This window comes from Hyla sarda, chromosome 4 (assembly GCF_029499605.1).
Source record: "Hyla sarda isolate aHylSar1 chromosome 4, aHylSar1.hap1, whole genome shotgun sequence".
NCBI lineage: Eukaryota > Metazoa > Chordata > Amphibia > Anura > Hylidae > Hyla > Hyla sarda.
In genome coordinates this window covers 169,074,798-169,100,610 of record NC_079192.1, presented here as the reverse complement: position 1 = coordinate 169,100,610, position 25,813 = coordinate 169,074,798, and the positions used below count along the sequence as shown (strand labels likewise).

Genomic DNA, 25,813 nt, shown 5'->3' with positions numbered 1-25,813 from the left:
AATCCGTCTCCCTCTTCTCTTGCTGTCTTCCTCATTCCCTCCCTTTTTCCTCTTCCCCTCCCTTCTCTATCTCTCCTGCTTTCTCTCTCCTCCTGTCTCTCTCTCCCCTCCTGAACCTGGTTACATAACAGACCAGCTTTTCCAAATCCCGCATTTCAGTCACCCAAATCCCTCTGGCTTAAATTCTCCCCCTGCAGAAAGAGAATCAGCCAGGAATCTCAGCAGAATGCCTCTTGCTGAATTCCCTCTCAAACATTGCCCATATTAAATATCTTCTATAGTGCGGTCTATAGCCCCTCATACTGCATCAGCCATCTTTAAAAATTGTTGTTAATACTGCAATACTCATTGCACAGGTGGCCCTTACTGCTGTGGACGCTGCACGCTGCTTTATACTTCTCCTCTGTCGTGTCTTTGTAGTTTAGCTGATGTTCTATTTTAAGAATTCTAGGAAAGTAAAGTAGTTTGGAAGACAGTTTTAAAACAGATGCATTTTCTGCAAGCAAAAGAGTTCCCCAAGTCAATAATATCCCAGAGCGGCAGTAGAATAGTCATCAAGCACTTTACTGGAGGCATGCAATAAAGGAGGCGCCTGTCTTTTCTGACGTTATATGAATGCATGGATGTTGCTTCACAGAGCTTGTTCACGTCACGGCAGTGGTCTTTGCACACGTGCTAATGTTTACCCTGCCTGACAGATGGAGTCCATCATTCCGTATGCTTCATTATCTAGCTGCAATAAGATTGTGTGTCTGATTCCAAGATATGTATGTGCACTGAATGGCGAAAGGAGAAGAAGTTCCATCTCTGTGCTCAGCAGAAAATTCGGACACAGAGTTAAAATGTAACACTATGCACCTATCCTTCACCTATGGGTGAAGAGTGGAGAAGGATTCTGCGGATTCTGGAGTTCCCAAGATCAGTGTTATAGGGATCACTTACACACTTAGAGCACATAATGTGATCCACAATAGTAAGAGTATGCAGGTATCCGGCACTTTAAAGTCACCTAAGTGTGTCTCGCGGGTGTTATATCTAGAAATCCTAATAGTTACCGTCTTTGGTGCTGGCGTTAGGAGGAGACTTACAGGGGTACTTCGCTCTAGACATCTTATCCCCTATCCAAGGATAGGGGATAAGATGTCTGATCCCCCGCAATCTCGGTGCTGCACCCTGCGTTCGTTAACAGCGTCAGGTTCAGTGCCGCAGGCTCGTGATGTCACTGCCGCGCCCCGCTCGTGTCGTCATTGCCACGTCCCTTCAATGCAAGTGGACATCATGCCCCCTCCCATAGACTTGCGTTGGGGGGGCATGGCCGTGACATCATGAGCAGGGAGCAGCCCTGACATCATGAGCCTCTGTCCCGCATTGCTAGTCATCTGGCACGGAGCGAAGTTCGCTCCGTGCACCGGATGTCTGGGTTGCCGCAGCCGAGATCGTGGGGGTCCCCAGCGGCAGGACCCCCACAATCAGACAGCGATTAGATGTCTAGGGGTGGAATATCCCTTTAATTAATAATAAACTGGAGATATTAAAAGAGACTAAGCCCCACACACCGGTCCAATTCAACTTCTTTTATTGAAGACACATCAGCGGGTACAGCGGTCAAAGGTGCTGGGGCGTCCCCACACCTTTGATCGCTTTACCCGCTGATATGTCTTCAATAAAATATGTTGAATTTGACCGGTGAGTGCGGCTTAGTCTCTTTTCATATCTCCGGTTTATTATTACATAATGTGATCCACTACCTGATACTTATTGATGAATTCCTTCAAAACCCCAACAAGTCCCTTTGAAAGTTTCAAGGGCAAAGAACTTGGATATGATCACATGTGGCAGATCTGTTACAGACATTTCTGCAATTGAAATCACACATTCGAATACAGTTGTTTCTGCAGGGTGTGCGCAGATTTTTTTAAACTCTGTTGAGATGTAACATGTCTGCCACGTGTGAATATACTTCTACTGTTACTAAAGCAACTTCTGCTACTCACCGCTGATATGCTGTTAGGATTTGTATAGACATTAAAGATCATCTATCATGGCATATAGGACCAGTACAGCCACTTCTCATGTTTTGGGGACTTCTCAAAGGTACAAAACTTACTAGGCAGTCTCATAAATGGAATTCATACACAACCGCTGCTTCATTCAGACAGGTGCTCTTGAATCCCCTCTTTTATGGTTAGTGGGGGTCCCAGCAGTCAAGTCCCCACTGCTCATACAGTCACCGTTTGTTCTGTAGATAGGTGATAAGTTGTCAGTATTGCACAATCCTTTAATAGGGACCTTCAGTTTCCAGTAACATTTGTAAATCAGGCAAACTTTATTCTTTAAAATAAAGGTATTAAAGGGGTAATCCAGGAGAAAAAAAACTGAGCATATTCCTTCTGAAAACAGCACCACTCTTGTCCTCAAGTTGTGTGTGGTATTGCAGCTCAGTTCCATTTGTGGTGGCCCAGTACGGGAGGTGTTACCTCATGCTGCGCTGTCAGGCAGCCTCCCTTCAGTGTCCCCTGGGCCCTTCTTCCATCTGTCCCCCATGTAAATATGTTTATTATGTATTATACTGTGTAATGTGTGAAGAAAGCGTTGTCACTTTAAGACTGTTTACCATGTGAGTTGTCATGTGATTGTTACCCAGGAGATATCAGTGACCAGATGAGTTAAGGGTGACCAATGGGATCCCCCCAGAGCCTCCCCCATAAAAGCTCTGGGTGGAACCTCTGCTCTCTCTCTTGCTTCCTGCTGAGGTCCAGTCAAGTCGTGTCTAAGTGTGTGTCCAGAGCCATAGGAGGCCTCAAGTCCAGTCTGCAGCCACAAGCTACAAACCTGCAAGTAAGCCACAGTCACAGTCTTGTCAGTCATCAGTCACAAGTCAAGTCAGTCACAGTCATCATTGCTTGCATTAAAGTCAACGTTGCCTGCATTAAATTGACCCCATCAATTACAAGTCCCAGCAAGCCCTTAAGGTCTCTGAGTTACTGGTCACCTCCGTGGGCCTGCCTGAACTGTATAGAATTTTTCCACCTGTCTAACCTCAGTATAGCTACCATTATCCGTAACTTGGTGTTGGAGTCATTATTGCCCCTGTGCCTAGCCCAGGAATCAGCGGTATACCTTCGGGTGGTATTGAGGATAAACCTTGCCCTGACGTCATGAATACAAGGGGTTAATGCCAACTGCCCCTAGGGTAATTCCATCTGCTCTTTGCATCACACCCCATACCACACATTAAAGTGAATGGAGTTGTAAAATCTGTTTCCGGAAGAAATCATCTCTGTTTTTCTAATCCTGGATTACCCCTTTCAATGTCAGGACATACATGTCATGGGATTGCAGCAAATATATCTTCTTTTTCCCATTTTTATGTAATCCAGAGCCCATACTCTACAATTTTGTGGCCCCGGACTACCCCTTTAATTCTTACATCTAGAGGCTGAAACTCTGACCTGGTCATGTCAAGCTGAGGGGCAAGTTCACATGGGTCAGACTTGCCACGGCTAATTGTGCAGCAAATCCAGCCTATAATCTGCAGGGAAATTCACCAATCCTGCCCATTTTGGTGTAGATTTTGTTGCAGATTTTCTGCTGTGGAAAATAGCCACGTTTTTATAACCCCCCCTTCTTCTTTTGGCAAGGTTACTCTGTAGAACAGAGTGTGACCCCTGCAGTCTGTAGCACTTATATGTCCACAGTGGACAGTATCACTGGAGGTCAGGTGTACACAGACCAGCAAGGGACCAAGGAATCATTGTCATCGGATCGCCAGAATACAAAAGAAAACTAAAATACTGTATACTTCGTACAGGATTTTTGTTTTCTTTTATACTTTTTGTTTAAAATCATTGTCATCGGATCAACAGAAAACAAAAGAAAATAAAAGAAAACAAAAATCCTGTACACTCCGTACAGGATTTTTGTTTTCTATTATACTTTTTGTTTTCTGTACTTGTAAATGTTGAGTCAGATCTGTGGGTAACTAACTGGGTTTTGTTGTGGATTTTAACCTACCCGATTAACACGATGGGGAAAATCCACAAGAAATCCACAGTGGCTCTTTAACATAAGTCCTCTTGCTATGGATCTGCACCGTGCGTCACTTTCTGCATAGAACATTTAAGACTTTTGGATCAAATTTATTCCATATATTGGTGGCATAATGAAAAAATAAATAAAAATAAAAAAAAACAACAACACTGTATGAGTTTAATAATGTGAAAAGTTTATAATTTGAATTGTTGTGGACATAGTACAAATTATACTTATTTCTTTCTTTCTATTATTATTACATAGAAAATGTTTAATTAGGTAAAAAGTTTATTTATGTTATCTATATCATTTTTTTTTAGACCAATTATGGGGCTTGACGATGCAATTGCTTGACTACTGATAAAATACACCACAGTATTGTGTCTTATTCCTGAAAGTGTAATATTCACAAGCATCCTATGGGCAGAGCCTAAAAAGTATATTACAATGACAGACCTGACAGCTTTCATTTGGCTCCCGACTCTTATATTTTTGCCATCAGTAATATACTTTATAGAACAATTCTGGAACATCTTGTAGCCCTGCGTTGTGCAGTCCATTTGTTATTCTTATTAGCAATTTATGACTAAAAAGTCAACTGGGTGCTAGCAGCTGGAGGCGTGTCACTAAAATGTCTGACACTGTCCAATCAAAGCTGAGAGTGCCACAGTGCAGGGACACGCCTACAACTGGTAACACCCATTTGGCTATTTAATCACACATTAATAAGCAAAGATATTTAAGAATTGTTTTTTCACGGGAAATAAGAGTATTTACCAAAATACTCAGGTCAGTTGAGGCCACAGGCCCTCCTTAAAAGATAAAAGCATATTGCATTAGGTAGTACTTAATATAACAAATATCACTGCACTACAACAATATTATTTTACAGTATATGTATCCCAATAAAACCAGATTTCACATTTTTTTCCATTTGTCCATGTGTAACCATGTTCATTCCCATACACAGCATGGATGTACTATCACAAACTATACCAGCCACACTCCTAATACCATGCAGGATGAATGGGTTAAGCATCATATTTTTTCCTTTTGCCACGAGAAGACAAGCGTTCTCTGAAAGCTGGAGCTGATTTATACATTATTTATAAGAATAATTAAACTTGCAGGCTTATTTTCCCACTATGCATGGCACATCCCTTCAACTATTCTTTCTAGACTGGAAAGACATATCTGAAACAACAGAGAGGAGTGAATATACTTCTACACCAGAGGATGGCACAAAGCTGAAAACATCATTTGCAAGCCAGGGAACATGTTTATTGAGGAATGGAGAGGACAATAATTTATTGTGAATACGAGATTATAGTCAGGACAGTGTAAGAATCACTTAGCTCACCCAGTCTGCCCTTATGTAATTGGTGCTATGTATGGCAAGCCCTAAACTGCAGATGGCCTTTACACGTTACCCACACATTACAGTGCCGCTACAGACATGTGGGTTTAGAGAATGATGGCAATAGTGTCAAAACCATGTGTTATTTTAATGAGCTGCATCTAAGCGAAAGCAATTTACATCAAGACGGTGCATGTGAGTCACAGGTATAGTAAGTGAAGTGTGGGAGTATATTTATGAAAACATTGAGGCAGAGGTTACAGTAAGTGGTTTGTGCCGGCATTACTGCACCATGCTACAAGGCCTACCCACGGCCTACTGAGAGTAACTTATGTAATTATTTATTAAACAACCCAATCCATCTCCTTCTACACATAAGTACAGGCAGGGAGGTGCAGTCAGCATCAAAAGCCCGTCTTACCACATCCTATTGTTTGGGCCAATAGGATGCTCATTCATGTAGACATACTTTTTCATTGAAGAATATGTAAAGTGTCAATATTTTATAGAGATCTTCACTATTACCAGAAGAAATTAATTGAGAATTATATTTCCATTATTAAAATGCCCAAGTCATTCAGCCAAGATTTCGAACAGTATAAATTTTACCCAGTTGTCTGATATATCTTCCATTAAGATGGAGTACCTTACAATTCAAATGTAGTAAAGGTATGTTCACATGATAGATTTTTTCTTACCCATCACAGAAAATGATTGTTGAGTCTCTAGCAAAAATCTGAGCCAAATTATTGAACTTTTACTTTAGCACCAGTTCTGGTTGTGGTTTAGCACCATGCAATCCTAGCCAAAGCATAATCCATATGAGTAAAAATCCACATTGTAGTTCACCATGTGCAGATTTCCATTGAAAACAAGGGGAAACATACTCTATGGGGGGTTTACTAAAATCAGAGTCTTACGCGCTGGTCTAAAAAAAAAAATCCTATGCCAGTGCATAGGCATGCTGGATTTATGTAAAGGTGCACACATCTCAGACTGGCTGTGTCCCCTCATTAAAATCTATGGCAGCTACCATTTACACCTGTTTGCAAGCGTAAATTGTAGTAAATGTGGCACTTTCAGGAGACCTTGCTCCACTTTGGCAAAATTATACCCACCTTATGCCAAGTGCCACTTTGCAAAGTCCCAAAATATTTGCGCCAAATTTGTGACTTTTTTTTTAAATATATACCAGAAACAGGGATGATCCCCTCCACTCCAAGTGTTCAGCCTCTTTAAAACAAAATAAAATGAATTGTGACATCACAAGGCCCCGTTGTGCCATGACATTTTTTAGATGTGGCATCACAATGCCCCATTGTGACATCACAATTTCAGATTATGGTATCGCTAATATAACGTCCCCTTCAAATTTTTGAAACTACCTTAAAGAAAATCTGTCTTTGTTGCTTATAGAAAGCAATCAAAGTGCAATTTTAATTTTTAAAGAGCACAAAAATACAAGCTATGCTCTGATTGTTTGCTGTGGACAACAAAGACAATTTTTCAAAACAAGCCCCATAGTTTGCATGACTTTCTACAAGTCAGTGATCTAAAGTCTCAATACAACAAATATAACACAACTGCATAACAGTTCTGTACAATGACCGCCTAATTATGGAACCTATATTGTTATTATAGTACCTCTTGTAGAGTGTATATGGAGATATAGCTACATTTCTGATTTCCTATAAATCTGGCAGAAATACAATTTTGAAATAACCCCTTAGATGTTGTATTATTGAAACATTTTTGCCTAGCAGCAAATATACCTAAGCAATACGTTGCCATAAGAGGCATGCCATATGGCATCACACAGAATCGCAGAATGCCTACAGCTCTTTAGTCCAGAACTGCAAGGACTCTATTGCCTCTGTATACAAATGTGCCTTAAGCCTACTTCTTACATGGGTTGTGTATGTCTTTTCAACAAGTAGGAATTACATTTGCAAAAATGAATCTGCCGTGTTGTATAATCTTCCAGTTTGACCAGATACATGAGTGGACTCCTATTATGCAATTCAGTTATTCCACTTCTTGGGCTAAGCCATTCTAGAATAATTATTGCTATTTTTATGATGACGTTGTGTCATTGTGCCATTAATACATTACACAACATTTTATTGCAGCATTTAAAGTCAAAAGAAAACTGCACTGAAAACCCAGCAAGAGCAGACATTGGCCATATTGTCAACATGTGTCCAATTGTAATTCTATCGATGTCATATAGGATAACTACACTCACTGGAAGAACTGGTGCAGATAGGTAGAAAAAAAATCCCTTGTAGAGGGTAATATGTCTGCCCAAAGGTTTTTAGCAAATTCATGTTTATCTTCTTCTTTGGTGGTTCCTCAGTGTTGCCAATCCTTCCAGCTCCATTGTGCTCACCAGACAGTGAACAGAACGGTAATACACCTCACATGGTGTGAAATGTCTTTGAAGTACACTAGGGAAAAGGGCATCCAACAATAAACCTAAGAGACAAGGATCATAAACAAAGCCGACAAAACATTATGTATATGTTTGTCCTTTGCAGAATGTCCATGTCTATGTCTTTTTAGCTTTCACCTCACCTGGGGCCTGTTTATCTGTTCGCTGAAAGTCAATGGCATGGAGCCAGTTAGTAAAATTAAAGAATCAGCAGATTTTTTTTAGGAGCCAGGGAACATGTACATCCCTCTGTTTGATATAAAGCACCTCCAAATGATTTGTTTCAGCTCTGATCTGTATAGCCGGATCTATTATCCCTGTATGTCTGGCTCTATAGGTAGACAGTATGGAATAACCACTAGAGTTCATATATATTTAGATATACCAATAGAATAATGTGTATCTTTAACAATTTAACCAAGTCATGCCACTTCTAGAGCTCTCAATAAATTTAAATTCACATGTCTACAGAGTTCTGGTACTGGTCTCAGAGAACACTAGTGGTGATGCTTGATGAATTGACCATAATGATATGACCTGTAAAGTACTAAGGAAATCCTGAAAACATGGCCTTTTGGGGGTAAGTGAGGACTGCCCTTGGGAAACACTGATCTAGAATAAAGAGTCATTAAGCCTATAGTTCATTTGTGGCTTAAATAGTGGGAGAGTAATTCATCTATAGCAAATAATCTATAGGAGGAATCTTTGTGACAAGAGAACAGCCAACAATCCCTGTGATATGGGGCAGGTATGACACTTATGTAACCTATTTGACTGTAGTGGGGTAATAGTGCAGATCTGAATCTGAGTATACTTTGGATGAGATGACTGTGTTTGCCTTTCTTCTATATTCTTTAACTATTGAGAGGTCTTAAAGGGGTAAGATGCCAATTGTAACCACTTTATTAGAAGTCTAGATTTCAGCGTGGATTTAGCTTGGCTAGGCATGGTTTAGCCAATGTAAGGTGTGGTTTGACACTGATTTTGAGTAGTAAAAGCAATAGATATGCAGAGTAGTGACATACAGTATCTCAAATAAATGAGTATACCCTCATATTTTTGTAAATATTTTATAACAACTTTTCATGTGACAAAACTGACACAGCCTGTGTAAATGTTTAAAGGGGTACTCCGGTGATTAGACATCTTATCCCCTATGCAAAGGATACGGGATAAGATGCCTGATCGCTGGAGTCCCGCTGCTGGGGACCCCCCTGATCTTGCACGCGGCACCCCATTTATAATCAGTCCCCGGAGCGTGTTCGCTCCGGGTCTGATTACCGGCGACCACAGGGCCGACGGCGTGTGACATCACGCCTCCGCCCCCGTGTGACGTCACGCTCCACCCCTCAATGCAAGTCTATGGGAGGGGGTGTGATAGCTGTCACGCCCCCTCCCATAGGCTTGCATTGAGGGGCTGTAGCTCCCTAGTTCCAGTGGCACTCATGCAGCCTCAGACCATGACACTCCCACCACTCTGCTTGACTGTAGGCAAGACACACTTGTCTTTGTGCTCCTTAACTTTATACTTCTCACTCCTCACCATATACACAAACCAAATAAGTTTCTTGGTCTCATTTGACCACAGGACATAGTTCCAGTAATCCATGTCCTTACTCTTCTTGTCTTCAGCAAACTGTTTGCGGGCTTTCTTGTAAATCATCTCTAAAAGAAGCATTCTTCTTGGACGACAGCTATGAAGACAAATTTGATGCAGTGTGCGGCATATGGTCTGAGCACTGACAGGCTACCCCCCTCCATCCTCTGCAGCAATGTTGGCAGCACTCATACATCTATTTCCCAAAATCAACCTCTGGATATGACGCTGAGCACATGCACTCAACTTCTTGGTGAGGTGAGTCCTGGGTGGAACCTGTCCTGTGAAACTGCTGTATGGTCTTGCCCACCAAGCTGCAGCTCAGTTTCAGGATCTTGGCAATCTTCTTATAGCCTAGGCCATCTTTATGTAGAGCAACAGTTCTTCTCAGAGAGTTATTTTCCATAATGTGCCATGATGGACTTCCAGTGACCAGTATTAGAGAGTGTCAGAGCAATAACACCAAATATAACATACCTGCTCCCCAGTTACCCCTGAGACTTTGTAACACTGATAAGCCGCATGACCCAACTGTGGGAAAATTTAAATTTATACATAAATGGCTATGTGGTAGGTTATGTGGAGAGGGTACAGCTAAATTAAACACTGTTATGCAGGCTGTGTACTCACTACATTGTAGCCATTGTAGTACAGTGCCACATATATAATAAAATATTTACAAAAATGTGTACTCACTTGTGTGAGATATGATATCATATATATATATATATATATATATATATATATATATATATATATATTCATGGCTGTAAATGTTGGCACCCCTGAAAATTTTCAAGAAAATGAAGTATTTCTCACAGAAAAGGATTGCAGTAACACATGTTTTGCTATACACATGTTCATTCCCTTTGTGTGTATTGAAACTAAACCAAAAAAGGGAAGAAAAAAGCTAATTGGACATAATGTCACACCAAACTCCAAAAATGGTCTGGACAAAATTATTGTCACCCTTAACTTAATATTTGGTTGCACACCCTTTGGAAAAAAATAAGTGAAATCAGTCGCATCCTATAACCATCAATAAGCTTCTTACACCTCTCAGCAGGAATGTTGGACCACTCTTCCTTTGGAAACTGCTCCAGGTCTCTCTTATTGGTAGTTCACCTTTTCCAAACAGCAATTTTAAGATCTCTCCACAGGTGTTCAATGGGATTTAAATCTGGACTCATTGCTGGCCACTTCAGAACTCTCCAACGCTTTGTTGCACATCCTTTTCTGGGTGCTTTTTGACGTACGTTTGGGGTCATTGTCCTGCTGGAAGACCCAAAATCTCGGACGCAAACCCAGCTTTCTGACACTGGGCTGTACAGTGCGACCCAAAATCCGTTGGTAATCCTGAGATTTCATGATGCCTTGAACACATTCAAGGCCCCCAGTGCCAAAGGAAGCAAAACAACCCCAAAACATCGTTGAACCTCCACCATATTTCACTGTAGGTACTGTGTTCTTTTCTTTGTTGGTCTCATTCTGTTTTTGGTAAACAGTAGAATGATGTGCTTTACCAAAAAGCTCTACCTTGGTCTTATCTGTCCACAAGACGTTTTCCCAGAAGGAATTTGGCTTACTCAAGTTCATTTTGGCAAAGTCTTGCTTTTTTATGTCTCCGTGTCAACCCTGGGTCTCCTGCCATAGCGTTTCATTTCATTTAAATGTTGATGGATAGTTTGCGCTGACACTGATGCTCCCTGAGCCTGCAGGACAGCTTGAATATCTTTGGAACCTGTTTGGGGCTGCTTATCCACCAACCGGACTATCCTGCATTTACATCTTTCATCAATTTTTCTCTTTCGTCCACGCCCAGGGAGATTAGCTACAGTGCCATGGGTTGCAAACTTCTTGATAATGTTGTGCACTGTGGACAAAGGCAAATCTAGATCTCTGGAGATGGACTTATAACCTTGAGATTGTTGATATTTTTCCACAGTTTTGGTTCTCAAGTCCTCAGACAGTTCTCTTCTCCTCTTTCTGTTGCCCATGCTTAGTGTGGCATACACAGACACACAATGCAAAGACTAAGTGAACTTCTCGCTTTTTTATCTGCTTTCAGGTGTGATTTTTATATTGCCCACACCTGTTACTTGCCCCAGGTGAGTTTAAAGTAGCATCACATGCTTGAAACAATCTTATTTATCCACAATTATTAAAGGGTGCCAATATTTTTGTCCAGACCATTTTTGGAGTTTGGTGTGACATTATGTCCATTTGCTTTTTTTTCCTCCCTTTTTATTGGTTTAGTTTCAACACACACAAAGGGATTTAAACATGGATATAGCAAAACATATGTTCCTGCAATCCTTTTCTGTGAAAAATACTTACTTTTCTTAAAAAATTTCAGGGGTGCCAACATTCACGGCCATGACTGTATATATGTGTATATATATATATATATATATATATATATATATATATATATATATACAGTGAATATGTAGGTTTTGTGGGTGAGGTGTGCAAAGTGTGAACATAACCTTTATTTGTGGTTAGCTTACATAACGTGTGGCGTGTAATGTAACCCTATAACCTATAAGCCTGATGTGTGCCCGGCTGGCTGTATAAGGTAATCCTAAAGAAGGGGGATACCCACTGTAGGAATAGTTTAAGAAAAGGGAGGGTGTGAGGGGAACGAGACTGCTGCCAGTGACCCTGATGTGGGTCACTGCCATTTATAAAGGTATGGTCCCTCCCACAAATTGGGTTAACAACTTCTGATAACCCTTACTTGTGGTCGGCTTACATAATGTGTGGCATGTAATGTAACCCTATAACCTATAAGCCTGATGTGTGCCCGGCTGGCTGTATAGGGTAATCCTAAAGAAGGGGGCAAAACAAAGTATATTAGGGAAATATAAGTTTATTAACATTATTATATACAAACAAGAGACTTGAAAGCACGAGACATTTCAGCACGAGGGTAAGGGATATACCTCTGAAAGCATGGAGACTTCCAGCGACCAAGTCTCCTAATAATGTGAGAGGGTACGGCATGTCTAGAACCCAAGGAGGCTGTCCCTATCCTGATCGAATGATCTGAGATGGTACTAGGTTCAATACCACTGATTTTAGCGAGAGATCTGACATGCTTAACAAATTCCCCAGAGGTAATCAAATTAACTGGGAATGGTAACAAAGGAGAATCTGGAGGCTTGTTAGAGAGCAAATATAACAGATCAAACAGTACTTTGACAGGACACCAAGGATTAGCAGATGGAAACAACAACACCTCAGAACCCTTTAACTGCTCAGTTTTAGACTTGCCTATCCATAACCTGAAACCTGACCTAGAAAGATGCTTTTTTAGTAGAAAAAGAGAGTGATAGGAAGTCTTTGTGAATTCCCCAGGCCTGAGGAAACCGTAGTAACCCATGTATATGGCAGCCTTCATTACTAAACTGGCATCAGCCCCAAAAGGACGAGAATCTAGGAGCTGGCTAAATTTCTGAAATGTGGTAGCAGAAATAGGGACTCTGGAAGGGGGCATAGGTGCTTTGGTCTTAAGGACACCCTTGAATGCAGCTTTGATAGGATGTGAGCTAAACATTGACGGTAAACCAGGGTGACTGAGTGACACATAGTGCTGGATGCCCACCAGGTATAACTGTATAATGCTGTGGGCCAATTTAAGTGAAGAGTGGCAAAAGGAAATATATGCCAGGGTGAATCTGGTGTCTAAGGGGTGGTGACCTGGGTGCAACTTTTGAAATTTAAGAAAGGAATCCCATGCCACCTTGTACGCCCTAGCAGTATTGCTAGCAAGTGACCCATTGATTAGACCAACAGCTCCAGAGAAATGAGCATTTAATCTAGCATCAGAGAAGCAAACTGTGGTGCTTGAGGGACTTGCTGATCTGGCTCTGGCAACACCTGGCAAAACACCTGAAAATTCAAGCAAGACAGAGCATCAGCTGCGATATTCTTTTTTCCCTCGATAAAAACGCATTCAGTGTGAAATTTTCAAGACAATGCTACATGCGTAAGTCTCCTAAGGAAAGGCATAATGACAAGAGATTTGGATCTACCCTTGCAAATGATTTCCTTAACTGCCATGTTATCAGTAAAGACCACTGTCTGGCCCTGCCACAAATGTCCCCAAGTGGCAGCCGCTGCTACTACTGGAACAATTTCAAAGAGAGCGAATGTCTTGGAGAAGTCAGGGAGGGACAAAGCTTCAACTGGCCAAGTTTGTGCCAACCAGTGGGAAGAGAATATGGCTGCATACCCTACTGAGGCAGCTGCATCCGTGTGTAATACCAGGAATGATTGCAAAGCCCTGGGGATGAACATGGAGACCCCATTCCAATGTTCTAAATACTCATCCCACATGGCAAGATCTACCAAAGCAGCTTGATCCAGAGTAACCAGGGAATCTGCCTCCGGAGCAGCGGGCAGTAGTGCTAAGAGTCTGGATACAAAAGCTTGGCGTTGAGGGATAACCCTCATGGCGAAATTCAGCATCCACAGGAGACTCTGAAGCTGCTGCCTTGTAGATACTGCAGAAAGCACAATATTATGAATGACTGACCTGATTCGGGCTAGTTTGTCCTCAGGTAGCCTGGCCACCATATTGACTGAGTCTAGCACTACTCCAAGAAAAGTGAGAGAAGTGGAAGGGCCTTCTACCTTATTTTGAGCAACTGGAATGTTCAAACAGCGGAATATGTAGGTAAACGAGTCTAGATCCCTGGGATCTGCCGCAGGGCGTCCCTGTTGCAAAAAATCGTCAAGGTAGTGTAATATGTAAGAACACTGACAGTAGTTCAGTAGGATCCAATCGAGAGTTGAAGCAAACTTATCAAACAGCCATGGGCTGCTCTTAGACCCGGTGAGACGAGTAACAAAACAATAACCCCCCTCCCATTTTATCCCATGCCATCTCCAAAGATCGGGGTGAATTGGAAGAAGCTTAAAAGCATCTGATATATCCCCTTTAGAGAGCCAGGACCTGTTGGATGGCCTCGTCCACAGACGTGTATTTAAGCGTGAACTCCTCAGATGGTATGAGGGAATTAATGCTAGGAACGTGGGAAAAATGGGGAGCAGACAGGTCATAAATCAAACTATATTTATTAGAGAATTCACCACAGGCTACTCCAAGGGGGCTCAAGGGGGACTGGAAGGGGCCTATGATAAAACCCTTGGAAACCTCTTTCAGCAGAAAGTCTGATACCACAACAGGGTTCCTGGCTGCGGATTGCAAATTGTAGCACTTGAAAGTACCCTGAGGGAGAGAAATCAGCCCTGTATCAAACCCCTCCTCAAAGCCAGAACACAGGAGATCTACAAACCCCGGGGCTGGACGGCTAAGCAGGCAGCTTCGTAGCTTGACTGTATCATCCCTGTCTAGTCATGCTTCCGGATTTAGCTTCTTAGGGTATTGAAACCTAGGGTGGGCCCTGTGGCAGATACTATATATATGCACTGACTGAACCGGCAAGATGACAAATTAAAATTGTTGCATATCTGTGCGTTGCCCAGAAAATGTACCGGCCTGCCCAACTTATTCAGTGCCGGAGGTGCCTGGGTCTTAGACCCAGAGGGTAGTTCAAGGTTACTAGAAGAACTTGGAACCGCCACCTGAGACAGGTTCGGGCACCAATTGGTAGCAAGAGTTGACGACTGGCAGACTGTACAGAGAGGAGCTCAGAGACCGGCAAAATGCCTGCAAAACAACTCTGTATCCAGGCTAGCCCAATTGGTGACCTGGCGAAACTGTGACAAGGCGGCGGCTGCCTTAGCAGAAAACGAGCGGTGGTAATCATAAAAGGAGAAACCACCGTACTTGTACCCCAAGTCCACCAATTTGTACAAGTACTGATCTAGCTCAACCCGCCTCTCTGGTTTTGCAGAACATATTACGTCTGGAAACAAGCTAAATGCAAGTACAAACTCAAGGATATTACGTTTGTTGCTAAGTCTAGGATCCCTGCCCTTGACCACCACCGACATGTCCTTGCAAATATTTTATTGTCGAGACTATCCTGGGAGGCCACCAGGAGGGACACAAGATTCCTGTCCTTCCCTTCCAGGATATCCTTCCTGATAGCCTTTCGGATAAAATGAGCCAGGATAACTTCACCTGTAGATAGGGACGTACCTGTAGGGGCCTCAGCAGGAGTAGTCACGACAACCGTAATTTGTGACACAGTATATAAAATATAAATAACGAAAGTACGACCAATATAATTCAACTTGGAACACTTAACATTAACCAGCACCAGAAAAATAAGAGAACATAACCCAGGTGACTTAGCCAGATTAAGGCATACCCCCTATGCGCCAGTGCTATATGCCAGTGCCCATGCTATAATCGTACATATAAACGGAATTGTGAACCCCTTATACCTGGCCCGGCATACATATATTGCGCAGTACTGCATGCGTCACCGTACCGTACTGCATTTGTAGGGGTTTCTCTTTTTTTTATTTTTTTATTAGCCCTCCTTACAATCAACACATGCTAACATTTATTCCCACGAGGATGAAGTTTGCTACAGTGTATCACCTCAGCAGCAAGAAGACCACATAAGGAGGAGGCATGTCACAGTGTGAGACCACAGCAGCAAGGAAATTACAGCAGGAGGAGGTTCGTTACAGTGTGTCACCTCAGTAGTACGAAGATTACATATGGAGTAGGTATGTCACAGTGTGTGACCACAGTAGAAAGGAGATTACATGAGGAGGGGGATTGTTATAGTGTGTCACCCCATTAGTAGAGAGCCTACAAGAGGAGGATGTTTGTTACAGTGAGTCAGCAATAAGGAAAATGCAGTTTAACCTGTGACACCGTAGCCTGTCTAAATCCCATAGTAACAGAGGCTCCTCCCAACAATGCTACAGCCCTACACCAACAGGACACCGGAGCCAGAATAAGAACAAGTCAACAATGAAGCAAGATGATTTCAAGTAACAGTCCTATAGGCAGACATAACTTAGGGATGCTCAACACCACCAGCACAGAATACCGCAACATTGCTGTGGATGCCCTGCCAAGCGTGGGGTACCCCCCAATCCCCCCCCCCCCCCCAAACAGGGACCGGGGCCTGACATTAACTGGTGCCTGTGAGAGCCCCAACGAGAGCCGGACTGCCGATGCCGAATGAGAAAACAAAGAAGCGTAGTGTGAGTAGCCGTGTGCTTACCCAGCGACGCAGGAGACCACAAGGAGGACAGGAGCGCCGGACCGGAAACGAGCAGCCGGAGCCGCAAAGCAAGCCACTGCGGAACGAGATTGCTGCCAGTGACCCTGATGTGGGTCACTGCTGTTTATAATGGTATTGCCCCGCTCATGAATTGGGTTAACAACTTCTGTTATCCCTTACGTGTCCAGTGTGCTTACTATGTGCATGGTAGGAAAAGCCCCACACATGCAGATCGTGCACTAGAACCCTATGCTATTAGCATCATCCTCTGCTGAGAGATGGCTAGATGGACCTTTATCCCAAGGATATTAGGAAGAATATGATTGCAGAGACAGTGGTGGTATTGCTATGACCATTTCATTGACTTGCTGGTTGGTGTGAAAGGACAACCCACAAGATATATCATCATTTGCTTCCAGCAGCTTCCTTTAGATATAGTTTGCCGCAAAACCCACAACTGCATGTTAAAATAAAGAAAAAGTTGGATAATACTCTTGATCCACCAATATCAGTGTTACCTATGTAGCCATGTGTGGTGGCCCAGTACGGGAGTTGTTACTCCGTACACCCCCCCCCCCCCCCCCCCCCCCACGAAATTTGCATGGAATTTGTGCAAAAAAAAAAAGGGAACTTCTAATAGGTGGCTGTCGTCCAGCAAAACAAAAAAACGTTTCCTCCTACATTCCACTCAATTTCCGTGCAATTTCCACATCAATTCTGCGCTATTTCCGTGCAAACTCTGCACAGAAAAAAATAAGGAAACTCTGCAGTAGAATTTTTAAGCGAGAATTCCTCGCCAATTCCTCAGTGTGAACATACCCTAATAGTTGGACTGGAGTCATAGGAGGCCTCAAGTCCAGTCTGCAGCCACAAGCTACAAGTAAGCTAAAGTTTGTCTCCAGTCAAGTCAAGTCAGTCACTGTCATCTATTGTCAAGTCAACGTGGCCTGCACTAAATTGTCTAAAACCACTGTAAGTCCCAGCAAGCCCTTAAGGTCTCTGAAGTCACTGGTCACCTCCGTGGGCCTGGCTGAATTGTATAGACTGTACCATCTGTCACTCAGTAAAGCTACTATTGTCCGTAACTTGGCGTCGGAGTCATTATTGCCCCTGTGCCTAGCCCAGAATCCAGCGGTATACCTCGGGTGGTATTGAGGATAAACCACGACCTGACGTCACGAATACAAGGGGTTAATGCCATCTGCCCCTAGGGTATTTCCATCTGCCCTGCATCTCACACCCCATACCACACATGTTTTAACCTCACATAGACAGGTTAGTGATCATCATTATGGTTACTGTCTTCCAAATATCTAAGAATTTTGTCAATAGTGTCCCATGAACACATGAAGGGTCACACAAGCCTTGCCTTTGGTTCTTTCCTGAATTGGAAAACTTAGCACGGTCATAGCCTTAGATCCAAAAGTACTTCAGAAAAAACCCTATAGGCCTCTGAGTGACTTCTGACAACAGAGTTTGGGCCCTCGTGAAACAAAACTATAAAAGAGTACAACAGGCTCTACTTCACAATGCTGCTCATTCTTTCCTGCGCTCTTTGCAGATATCACGTGTAATCTTTAATCCAAATAAAATCTGCTCCAACAGGAAATATGTCATTTATAATGCACATAAAATATTGCACCGCTTCCAACACTTTGCAGATTTACAAGTTATGAAAAAAAAGACACTAGTCTAAATTGTCATGTCCCCATGTAACATCCTGCTCACTATCACAGCCACAAAGCAGAAGAAGTAGATTGTTGTAATTTGTTATCATTCGCTCACACTTCTTATTTCTACCCCAGCTTGTGTCACTTGTGTCAGAATAGTGGAATAAAGTCCTCTGTCGGGCCCCAAACAATCCAATTTGTATAGCTTACAGTCCCCATGAGACATTGGTAGATATATTTTTTGCTATGTTTTATTTTGCCCCAGCACGTAATGTACACACCTAGATATCCTGATATAATCTCCTTTAACAGCACTACATATAATTATCATATAAATGTAATTACATATTACATAACACACGGCACTCACTACTTTAAAAATAATAAACCTTTCCTGCACTACTATAATCAAATGGCAAATCGCAGGCAAACTCAGGGTTAACTCTTAATCCTTTAAGGACAGGGGGAAAAAAAATATTGAAAAAGAACAAAAAAAAAAAAAAGAACAGCAAACCACACAGAAAGCGACAGATAATACCGATGCAAATTAACCCTTTAGGTCTAATTCATTTTGCACCATCTGGAATCTGTAGGGGTTAGCCATTAGGAATCATGAGAGATAATGCCGGTACGGTTCTAGGTTTTCAAGCACTGAAAGGGTTACTGTCATTCATTAGGTGGCGATAGGAACTGGAAGTAGTTGTACCATACCTGACCCCCATGCAGCTTTGTAGTGACTTTACTATAGGGAAAAGCGACGTGATGGAGCAATGGAAAAGGCATCAGGAGGAGTGGTACCCAAACCAAACCCCCAGTAACATGATAAAATCTGTCACTGTAAATCATTGCAATTCAAACTTTTGTATACTTTCACTGAAGGCTGCACATACTGCGAACTATGATAGGGAACGGCGGGCTACACCATGGCTCCAGAACTGAAGAGGTTAATTAACACCCCTCCTTCCCACAAAAAAGCTGTCAAAGTTTTCCAAGGCTTCTCGGCTGTCTTTGCTCACTATCCTCCCATCCCTGCTTCTATCTCCCTCCATGAATGTGTAATGAAAGCCCCAGATTGCCTCTGCCACCTCTCGCTGCCCCTCTTCACAACCCACACTGATTTGGAGATGGTACCTCTGTTGGTGGTGGTTATAGGGTAGCTGTGTCTTCCTGCAGCTCCTGTATGATCCCCTCTTCTTGCAGGTTCCTGGGGGTCTCTGGTCTGGGGAGCTGGCTTGCTGATTTCTGATTCCAAAGCCGGATCAGGGCTAGCAGGAGAACAAGGATCCATTATTCCCCCCAAAAGAATGATGTAGTAGGGTCTTGAGGATCAGGATCCCCCCCGATGTTAGATATTGCTGGGAGGAGGCTCATAGACTCCCTCTGTCTCTGTGTCAATGCAACTCTATGGTAAGGAAAGGAAGGAGGGAGAGAGACAGGGAAAGAGTGTGATATAAGAACACTTACCACATGTGGCCACTGACAGCGCTAGAGGGAAGCGAAGAGAAGTGCTGGGATTTATTATGGGAAGAACACATGTATACACAGACAGTTTAAATGTCTACTCACTGAGACAGTAAATATCACAGACACCTAATGCACAAGAAGCCAGCGAAGAGAGGGCATCATGAGGGGCACAACTCTTACTTAGCATTTCCCATCAAACCAAAAAAGTTCTTCACTTGTTTCTGACAAGATGATAAGAATTCTTTTCTCTTGCTGTTTTACGAAATTGATCATAGGAAATAGCTTTTCCTAGGAATTTCAAATCTGCCTAGCTATGCAGTAAAATGTGCAGCAGGGCATAACTAGACAGGTGTGCCATTCAGGAACATGTAAAAGATGTATGAGAAACCTTCAGGAAGCGGTAATGCTCGCTATCTATAGCAGATGTTACCCAACTTTCCCAGAAATAACCAAGAGGACATAACAGGAGACACAACTAAAGGCTTATGTTTATGTAGGAAGCTCCTAATGGGAAATCAAATCAAATGAATGAATAGATAGAGGATAAATATAAATATATATGTATGTATGTATGTACATGTGGTGAGGGTGTTGGAGGGCAGATATTATTACCCTTAGGGCAGATGTTATTAACCCTTAGTATTTGTAATTCCAATGCGTGGTTATCCTCTACACCACCAGAGGGATGGCTGCTGGTTCCCCTGCCAGGCATGGGGCAAATAATTACTCTGATGCAAGGTTACTGAACAACAGTCGTGTTACTGAGGCAGACAGATGTTAAAGTCTTTACAGCTCAGTTAGGCCCAAGGAGATGACCAGTGCCTTTAGGAGACTTGCAGGCTCGCTGGGACTTGTAGTGTACTTGGACTCAATTATGCAGTCCCATGCTGACTTTAGACTTGACAGACTTGACTATGCAGACTAGACTTCTCCCCTGTATTTAGGCTTACCAGGCTTTGACTTTCACCTGAAGGGGGTTCACTGATGATGGGAGGGTGACTGCGTGGTTAGGCATTGGTGTCCCTCAGGACACCAGACACTCTCAGGTTTTAACTTGACTGTACTTCAGCAGAATCTCAGAACTGAACTGAACTAAGAAAGCTAGCTCCTCCCTGCTATTTAAGGGAGCAATTTGTAGGACTCCCATAGGTCACCAACAAGTCACCTGGTCACTGACACCTTCCCTGGTTACACAGGCTTAGTAACAACACTTAAAGGCACATTAACATGAATATAATACATTAACTCTTTATACAATAAAAGGGATGATAAGAGTTCTGAGGAGTATGGGGGCCAGGGGACTGGGACTGAGTCCAGCTGATAAGACCAATAGTGTACAGAAGGGCTACTTCTGTACTGGGCCACCACAAACTCCCCCTCTTAAATTAAGCCGTCCTCAGCATACAGTCCTTGAGGGTGGACAAAGAACAAGGCCACTGGCCCAAGATGAGGGTAAACAGTTCCTTGGGCGTTTTGTGAATATCCTTCACAGGGCTGGTAAACTGGGGAAGAGTTCATGTGGCATTTAATGCAATGTCCTTACATACTCATAAAAACAGGGTATTCAACCAGGATGAAATCAACAATTGATGGTGTGAGTTCTCTTGGCTTTACAAATGCTATGTTGCGGATCAGGCTGCCTGAGGCTTTCAACTCTGATGCCTGTGCTAACGGGGCCCATCAGCATGTGCTACTTCTCCACGTAACAATTGGTTAGCAGTTTTATTTACCTTTGTACAATACGTAATGACAAGATATACGTACACAATACCTCTGCCACTTTCATGTGCGATTTACGCTCACCAGGTGATTTCTCTGGCCACAAGAGAACCCTGTGCACAGTGGACAGGAAAACAACAATCATTAGACCTTTAATATTTTGTAGCTACTATAGACTGACTTGGACTGAGTATGAATATACTGGCTATAAGCTAACAGTCCTCACTGAATGTGACTTATGACTATTTTCCATACACAAAATATATGTACATAACTCACTGTGTTACGTTGGTACTAACTTTCTGTACATGAAATTACATGATAAGTAGTTGCTCTCTAGTGACTATAAATGACTAGACACTTCTGACGTACTAATACGTATGTGACTACTGACTATTTTATACATAAGCACTATGTGCACTAACTTGGTGTATTTTATGGCAATGAGGTAAATAGATATGCTTTTCCTGATGGTTTCAGGATACCTCCCGTACATCTGCCATAGCTAGGAGAAACATTGGACACTACAGACATTTTGTGCAAACATTTTATATACACTTTATTACTAAATGTCCCAGTAGATCAACTTCAGATGAACATTTAGTATTGCGTATACTTGAGCTATGCAGTAAACAATAAATTACCTTCTTTAAGTAAATGATAGTACCGCTCTACAGTTTTGGTACTTAAGAGTCTGTAGTAAAGGATCACGGCTTAAGCTGGGCACATAAGCTTACGTATTTTGGTTACAGGTAGTTCTTGGCTTGTCCGCCAGGCACATCACTTAAACGTTACAGTGAAACCTGCAAAACAATAGTGGTACTCCACAAAACAATGTTAGTCTCACAACTGAATAGTAGGTAAACAATAATAGAACAGGTGAGCTCATCCTGGAAACTTTCCATCCCAGCCACGTCTATCAGTGTGCTTTCTAGGCTGAAACATATAGCGGGGACCACGTGACTGTGCCATCTCCCAAGGACTGACTCTGGTGTTCCACGACACCTGGAATAGCTTGGAATCAGTGATGGTGGGGCTTACTGTTACCACCATCTGCACCACAGCAGCTTGCGCCACTGGGGATCAAAATGTTGGTGCCTGTTGGGCCGGCCAAACCTCCTCCAGAGCAGGAGTAGGCCGAGGCGCTTTGGTTGGTGCCCATTGAGTAGGCCAAACCTCCTCAATGCCAGGAGTAGGCCTGGGCACATCTGTAGTTGACTTCTTCTTTGTTTCTGGATGGTATTTGAGTGCCATGGCGGACGCCTCGGGCAGGAACTCTTACTCCATGACTTGACCTTTGACTTGTGGAGGTAGTAGGCCAAAGGGATCTGAACACCCAATCCTCCGAGGGGAAGCAGACAAAGGGAAGCAGTGTAGGGTTCTTTGGTCTTGTCACAGCTGCTGCCCATTCTCCTTGTACGCTGCGGACTGGGGTGTACTCCACTATCTCCTCGCTCTCCAAGGAGGTCAAGTGTGTGGGGAGGTAGTCTCTCTTGACTGCCCGACGATTCACAAGGATGGTGCCCCCATGATAGCAGTCCATTAAGGGTCCAAAGCCTCGGACTCTGTCAAATTTAATTACTTCGCCTCTCAAAGGGTGGTTCTCTTGCTCTGGGGTGGTCCAACATTCGGATATACAGGTGCTCCAAATTTTTGGTCTCTGATTGTTGGGCCTGTCGAACCTCATAAGGCATCTCTTTTGGGCCGTATTCACGCCTTCTCTGCACCCTCCTTTCTTCTATGATTGCAGCTACCTGGGCTTTCTGCCTGGTCCTCTCGTACACTGCTGCTGGGACAAGGGTATGCTCTTTTCCGGGCAGAAGGAGTAGGTACTGGTGCATATACCTAATAAATTGCGGCTCATCGCCAAACACCCACTCTGGAAGTGGGGGTGATCTGGGGCGTGCTGTCGTTTTCGGGGCCTGTGGGGTGGATTCTGGGCTGGGCTTGCTGGAAGAGGTAGAAAATGCGGCTCAAAACTCATATTGGACTCCTCTGTAGGCATGTCGGCCCGGGACCCCCAGGATCGATGGTGTGGAGACAGTCTGACTGTCAACACTCCCCTGGATGACGCGGGAATTCCGCATTCAGGAGTAGCTGGCTACTGTTCATTATCTTCCGGCAGCGGGACTTGCAGCATGCCTCTTCGGCCCCGATCAATAACTTCTGTAGCCGGTCCGCCAGCTCTTGGAATACTTGAGCCACGGCCGCTGCTACTTTGTGGGCGCTGGGCACCATCTTGGGACTCACAGACCTCTTACTCTCCTGTACTTCCGACATCTTGCTCTGCTCACCAACTTCCTGCAGACTTGAGAGGTTCAGCGGCGCTACTCCTTTTATATTGGGCTTCGGCAAGATGGCCGCCGCCAGGAAGTACGTCAAAGGTGCAACCCATACTTCCGCTCCCCCGGCAACAAAGGGTGGACCTTTTTGGTTCCATTTTAGATTTGAGACTGCAACTTGACTTCCATGCCCAGGGGCGGGACGCTGACCTGCGTGGGACTTTTTCTTCTACAGCTTTAACCCTTTCAGGTACAACAAGCATTTTTCTTGTACAGCTTTAACCCTTTCAGATACAACAAACATTTTACCACGTAGCATAGCTTCAGTACGGATTTTACACATGGCGGGAACAACTTCAACACTTTTAACAATGGCAGACAATAAACGTTTCTTCACCTCCCCCTCTATTTCACAAGCGCCTCTCAACATACAAGTTTTTGCACACAAAGTCCCATAAAATTCTGGCGCAATTTCTTTTCGCATAAATGTGCACATTTTCGTCAAGACAGTCACACTTCAGACTGGGGGGGTTCTCATAAGGCACACACTCGTATCCTGCTCGTAGGACACAAAAAGTTGTGGTGATGATGTTGGAGGGCAGACGTGATTACCCTTAGGGCAGATGTTATTAACCCTTAGCATCCATTATGCCAGTGTGTGGTTATCCTCTACACCACCCGAGGTATGGCTGCTGGTTCCTGGGCCAGGCACGGGGAAAATAATCTCTCCGATGCAAGGTTACGGAACAACGGCAGCGTTACTGAGGAAGACAGGTGTTAAAGTCTTTACAGCTCAGTTAGGCCCAAGGAGATGACCAGTGACTTTAGGAGACTTGTAGCGGACTTGGACTCAATTATGCAGTCCCACACTGACTTTAGACTTGATGGACTTGACTATGCAGACTAGACTTCTCCCCTGTATTTAGGCTTACCAGGCTTTGACTTTCACCTGAAGGGGGTTCACTGATGATGGGAGCGTGGCTGCGTGGCTAGGCCTTGGTCTCCCTCAGGACACCAGACATTCTCAGGTCTTTACTTGACTGTACCCTCAGCAGTATCTCAGAACTGAACTAAACAAAGCAAGTTAGCTCCTCCCTGCTATATAAGGGAGCAATTTGGAGAACTCCCATAGGTCACACACAAGTCACCTGGTCACTGACACCTTCCCTGGTTACATAGGCTTAGTAACAACATTTAAAGGCACATTAACATAAATATAATACATTAACTCTTTGTACAATAAAAGGGATGATAAGAGTTTTGGGCTGGGAAGAGGCAGATGAGGTTCAACACTGATAAATGTAAGGTTACGCACATGGGGAAGAAAAATCCGGGCTGGGATTATGTATTAAATGGGAGCACACTTGGGATGACTGATGTGGAAAAGGACTTAGGAGACTTAGTTAACAGTAAATTTAGCTGTAGTGACTAGTTTTGAGCGCGAATATTCGAAATGCAAATTTTTACTGCAAATATCGGCACTTCGCGATTTCGTTAACATTTAGAATATAGTGATATATATTCGTAATGATGAATATTTTTTTTTATGCGAATATTTATGCGAATATCGGCACTTTCAGACTGGACACTGATCCCTCCCTTCTTTTAGGTGGAAGATATAATTGCGCATGCGCACTATGCGAATTTCATTAAGAATTTTGTCCATATATTTGCAAAAAATTGGCCTCCCGCTCATCACTAGTGACCAGTAACTGCTGCCAAGGCAAATAAAATCATGGGGTGCATCAATACTAGCAAACTTCATCTGGAACCCGTTTTAAAAAGACCACACATTGATTTTCCGAATTATCAGAAAGCAGATCCACATTGCACTGCATAACCAAACTAAAGTAGGGAGACAATTGGGACATCAAGGGAGAGATGCCGCCAGCATTGTACAACATCATTGGAGCTGGTAAAGAAGGAGGAGGAACATTTCCAGCCCCAGCAAGGTTCATGGATAGAAGGCAGGGAGGGGGAGGCTGTTAGATGGGAAGGGTGTACCCCATGTCATGCTGCAATGGGGCAATGAGCCATTATGGGGGCCAGGAATTAGAAGGGGGCTCATGCCAGGGGGACCTAGTATAAGGAGGGAGCCATGCTG

The 25,813-nt window shown here is 43.3% G+C and overlaps 1 protein-coding gene across 1 annotated transcript in view; it reads right to left on the bottom strand.

Moving 5' to 3' along the window:
• The window catches only part of LOC130368678 (nuclear receptor ROR-alpha), a 442,969-nt gene extending 423,364 nt beyond the window's left edge, over positions 1–19,605 (bottom strand). The window contains exon 1 of the mRNA XM_056572693.1: positions 19,376–19,605. Coding sequence (XP_056428668.1) covers positions 19,376–19,532 — 157 coding nt within the window. The 5' untranslated portion in view covers positions 19,533–19,605. The remainder of the gene's footprint in view (positions 1–19,375) is intronic.
• Positions 19,606–25,813: the final 6,208 nt, after the last annotated feature.